This window comes from Electrona antarctica (assembly GCF_951216825.1).
Source record: "Electrona antarctica genome assembly, chromosome: 19".
In the NCBI taxonomy this organism is placed as follows: Eukaryota; Metazoa; Chordata; class Actinopteri; order Myctophiformes; family Myctophidae; genus Electrona; species Electrona antarctica.
This window is the reverse complement of record NC_136800.1, coordinates 16,038,103-16,043,516: the sequence shown is the minus strand read 5'-3', so window position 1 is coordinate 16,043,516 and position 5,414 is coordinate 16,038,103. Positions and strand designations below refer to the sequence as shown.

General features: G+C 38.8%; 1 protein-coding gene across 1 annotated transcript; it reads right to left on the bottom strand.

Moving 5' to 3' along the window:
- Window positions 1–925: 925 nt before the first annotated feature.
- LOC306943001 (solute carrier family 22 member 13-like) lies at window positions 926–5,414 on the bottom strand (the record flags this gene model as incomplete). Its single annotated transcript, XM_079529206.1, has 9 exons — window positions 926–995; window positions 1,085–1,291; window positions 1,398–1,506; window positions 3,035–3,038; window positions 3,608–3,728; window positions 3,826–3,941; window positions 4,505–4,652; window positions 4,754–4,857; window positions 5,040–5,414. The coding sequence occupies 9 exons, from the start codon at window positions 5,412–5,414 to the stop codon at window positions 926–928; spliced, it is 1,254 nt and encodes a 417-aa protein (XP_079385332.1).

Here is a 5,414-nt window from a genome sequence, read left to right as displayed (position 1 = left end):
GGAATGTCCTGATGATATCTTGGGGATTAGTGACATCTGAAACAGTGAAGAATTACTTGCATTTTATTTAGAAAACATTTATTTATAAAACATTTTCTAATTAGTCAAAACTTTATATTTTTTTTTAGCAATGAAGGGACATCAATTATGTCACAATACACATTATGTTTTGAGTATTCTTAAACTGTGGTAACATCTATACTTCAAAGCGGTAATGCACTGAAATAGGAATTATGGTTTTACATGTTATAATAAATGCTCAAAAAGGATCTCTGAATGACAAAGACAGTGTCTGTCCTGATGAAGATCTAACGACCGAAAGGTTGAATAAAGAGCACCATTTCTTTGCAAGTTCCTGACAGTGTGCAGGTCCTCTTCTTTGTGCATTCAGAGATCCACTTTTGACTATGTGCACTTTGTTCTAGCTCAGTGGCCTTGTGGTTAGTGTCCGCCCTGAGACTGGGAGGTTGGGGGTTTGATCCCCTGCCGGGTCGTACTGAGTCATACCAAAGACAATGGGACCCAGTGCCTCCCTACTTGGCACTCAGCATCAAGTCCCTGCGACATACTAGCGTCATGTCCAGGGTGTGTACTTGTACATCAAGCTGCCTCACACTAAAGCTACAGAAACAGGAGATGGGCTCAGCAAGGCTTACTTTGTCCTATGCACCTGTCATCATCAACCTTTTGAGGTGTGCATCAGCCTTTTTCTAACATGTTATAAATGTAAAATTACAGTCAGTGTTTCTTTACTGGTTTATATAAACTACTTTATTACATTGTATTTTAAACTTTTACAGGCTGTAAAGCTTATCGGAAGAACATATGAGGTACAGGAAGTCATCATTCAATTTGAAACACAACAGAAATTAGACATTAGACATTTTAAAATACATTTGGAAGAATATACCCTTGTATGCAAGTTCTACAATTTGGTTGAACATATACTCTGGTCTGTTTCATTGTCATTCGCTTTGCACATGTCGATCACTTTTCTGAAAAGGAAATGGTGTGGAGGATGAAATAAAAATTCAGGCAATGCTATAAATATGTTGATTACAAATTTAGAATAAAAAATGATTACCTTCTGCCGACAGCTTCATCAGTGGATTCTGGCAGTTCTCTTCCCCTGGTCTCAGGAAGCAGGAAGGTCAGAACTCCACTAAGAATTGAAAGGCTACTGAACACAATGATGGGTATGCCCCAGTAGAACACTGCCAGCATATTGAGCAATGGAGACAACATCCCTGCTGATCTCATAAGCACTGACGCTAACCCTGTCGCCGTTTGTCTGGAACAGTAATGAAGGGAAGCAAGAGTGTTCCTATTATATGAGCATGATAATAGATCATAGATGAGGATAAAGAAATATTTTTGAATGAATTGAGAAGACCTACCGAACAGATGTTGGAAACAACTCCTGAACATAGACACTACATATGGACCCTGCCCAAATCATAAAAAAGCGTCCTGTGATAGCTAATGAGCCAACTGCAACAACATTACCTGGAAGTTGGAACAGAATAATAAAAAATAAAAAAAGTGATAAATATATAAAGATTTGATAGAATGGAAGTTCTGTCAACATCAAAACGAATTTCAAGTGTCTTCTTACTGTGAGGAACAGATAGGATAAGGATGCAGAAGAGTCCACCAATCAGAAGGGTACACATTAGAGATCTTTTCCTCCCCAAAACCTCTAACATCCAGACACAAAGTGGTTGAACAGGCAGCGCAGTGAGACCAAACATCAGTTGTGTTAAGAACATGTCCATTCCAAGAGTTTCGATATTAAATAAAAGGCAGAAGTAGGCAAGGGTCACCATCATCCTTCAGATGTTTGACAGAAAACAATACATATTAGTCATGTGTGGTGTATACTCTTGTCCTGTACTCTGGAATTCAATCAATAAATAGATCAATCAAACTTTATTTATTATCATATCACACAGTTACAATAGGCTAGGGAAAAAATACCTGACTAGAATAGATGACAATACCTGAACAACAACTTGCTAATACCATAGCTATGGTAGTCAATTAATTCATTTTGCAGGTTGGACTGCAGCACTATGTTGTGAATAACACAAGTCTAATAGTACATTACCAATGAAACCATTATTCATGTCCGATAATACACTGTACTGTAGCTGTTAAGAACACCATGGCATGCTGTGTTTTCTCATCATAATCATAATAATCCATTTAGGTGGAGCAATCTGAATAAACTGAACTTACCATGCCAATGTTATTATAAAGAAATACTTCATAAGAACAGTTGATTTGATAAGAACATATAGGCCACCTTTTGCCACAGTTCGTTTCTCAACAATCTGTAACAGAGGTAAGGAACAATACTAGTAGTACGGCAGCTGACAGACTTCTTTTGTTTAAAGTGAGAAATTTGGTATATAGTCTTTTTTATTGGCCTAAAAGATTGTATATATACAGTATACATTCATGAATCCACATGCTGACCGGCTGTCGGCATTGAGCAATTTTTTCAATGGGGGTATAGACCGGGTCTCATGGTCGCAGGCAACGTTTTTCATGTAGGCGGAGACGACATATCTGCGGTTTCCCCGCACCTCCTTCTACTACAGTGAATGGAAAAGTGACTGATGTTAGTTAGTCTGCCTAAAATATTACTCTTTTACCTGCTTTTTACTAACACTAACATTACAAAGATGCCCAGAACATGTAGTTCTGGGCACATTTGGTTTTCAAATGTGCTGACCTCATCACATTTGTGATGATTGCAATGGCCGTTTCTAGCCCAACGTGCAAAACTAAGGCTTGGAATGGATTCAGAATCGTGAAAACCCCCTAGTTTGACATGTCACATGCTACTTAAAGCATAATGACATTTTTGCCTTATAATGGTTTGGTCACATAAACCCCTATAAAAAAAATCTCAATACCGACAGCCGGTCAGCAAGTGGACTCATGAATGTACAGTATGTATATACGTAGACAATATTTTAGGCCAATAAAAAATACTATATACCAAATTTCCCACCACAACCCCTGCTACCGGACTATATAGTGTTCACAAACAAATACACATATGGACACAATTCAGCTTAATGTTTTGTATAAATGTAAGTTTTTAAACATTTTTGAGTGGTGCAAACCACTCCAATAACCAGCTTTGTCTGTATGTGTCTATGTATGTGTGTATCTGTACGTGTGTGTATATATACCTGTACGTGGGACCCAAAAAAAATGAGCATGGTTACTATGGTCACTGACATTACGTCAGACCACAGCTGATCAGGCTATATAAGACCTTGCACCACTCACATTTTTATACAATATTTAGTTCATATCGCAGAGGACCTGAGGGGCTGCTGTGCCTGGGGCGAAGTCAGCAGTCTCTAAACACATCTATAAATCCACAAATCCCCATATATGGACATCCCTGATATCAATATGATGTCATAGTACTGATGTCATAGTACTGATGTCGTAAGTATCTCTGACAATTCGTATAACAAGTCCTTTGACAACAGATACAATGGGTAGGCCTACTGCATAACCGGTGGGGTATGTGTTCTTAACGGGCACAGTTACCAACGAGCATCGGCCTAGCTTCCTTTTACAGTACCTTTTCCAGTAGAGATTCAGGAACAGTGCGTTTGTTGATTGCTGCTGCCCTGAGAATCAACTGTTTTACCTCCGCTGTCCTTCCTCTGCCCAGCAACCATCTGGCTGACTCTGGAATGAACCTTTTAGAATACAACCGAGTTACAAATTCCACTCCACAGTAAGAGAGTAATGATCAGAAAAGTAAATTCACCTCGCTCCTGCTGGAGGTGTACGTACCATATATAAATGACAACCACTAGATTTGGTGCTGCGAAGACCCACTGAGCAACTCTCCAGTTACGCATGAAGTAGGCTATGCCAGCAACGAAACAGTGCCCGACTGTACCCATGATCTGACCCACACAAACACCAAGAGATCGTTTTGACATCCCAATCCATTCAGTGGCTACACAGAAGAACAATTGTGAAGGATTTAGTTTCTAAAGTAACAATATCATTTTAACAATAGTTTCAAACCACATACTGTACACTTATGAAAATACATTTTAGACTCTTTTCACAACTTTTTATGGGCTGCATGTGATGTATAGTGTGTCAAAGTATGTGTTATGTGCCTTTTAATGTGTGTAATAACATATTTACTTTATGTTGGCCATACTACCATACTATAATAGCTCACTTTGATCTTCCACACCGATAATCAGAATATCTATATCTAACTAAATGATACATTTTTTTACTGATTGTTCAATGAACATCATGAGTGTAGTAAAAAATAAGATCATTGTGCCTGTAAAACCATTCCATTAGCAGATGTTTTAAGAAGGTTACTCATCACATAATGTGAAGCATTTTGCATTGCTGCAAATGACTCAGTATTTGAACAAAGACCTGGTGAAGCAGTAATTGATTGATAATGTGCTATTACATTAGGTGATTATACTGTACCTAGTACAGAGCTGTTTATACGAAGCCCCCCGGCTCCCATTGCCACCATGAATTGACTTGCTATATATAGATAGTAGTTGGGGCTTAACCCTGATGTTATTGTAAATACGAAAAGGATCACCACTGGAAGTTGAGTTGCCCGTTTGCGGCCAAATCTGAAAGACATGTAACCATTTTGGTAAGAAAAGATGACGTGTCTCATCATGTCCTTCACTGAGAGGGATGGTACAGTACTGTACTTTTGAAATACACTTACGATTCAGCAAAAGGTCCAAACAGGAGAGAACCGACAAGGATACCAGCCATCAACATGGTTTGTGCTGCTGCCACAAATGTATCTTTGTCACAGACTAGATCAAACTATAAAAGCAGAATTCTGAAATCAAACCATTTGCTTAGGAAATGTCTTTCCAGAATGATTAAATTAAATATTAAAGTATCACTCAGAATCACAATCCAGCTTTCTATTGTCATAGTAGATTTGTCACAGACTAGATCAAACTACAAGACAACATTGTCGATGTGGACAATACTTAACCTACATCTGTGACTATGGTGGCTTCATACATAGACTTGTCGTACAACCATCCATTCTCGCACGCTGTGGTCTTATTTAGTCCAATCTCCCTGATGGTGTCGATGTCCCAGTCCACAGGGACAAACATCCTACACCTGCTGAAGCTCCCGTCATTCTCCCGTGGAAGGGTTAAATTAGCCTGTTCTTCTGTGGTTAAGTTGGCATCAGCTTTAAGTATCCAGTCCGTGTTACAGTGTCGTACTGGGTCTGACTGTATAAAAATCACGCTGGAAAATATAAAAGGTACAAACATATTGGGAAAGGAAAGAGCAAAAAGAACAATTTTCTGGAATGGTCCAAAGTGACCAATGGCCTCGAGGATCTCTCCAAAATCAGCCAT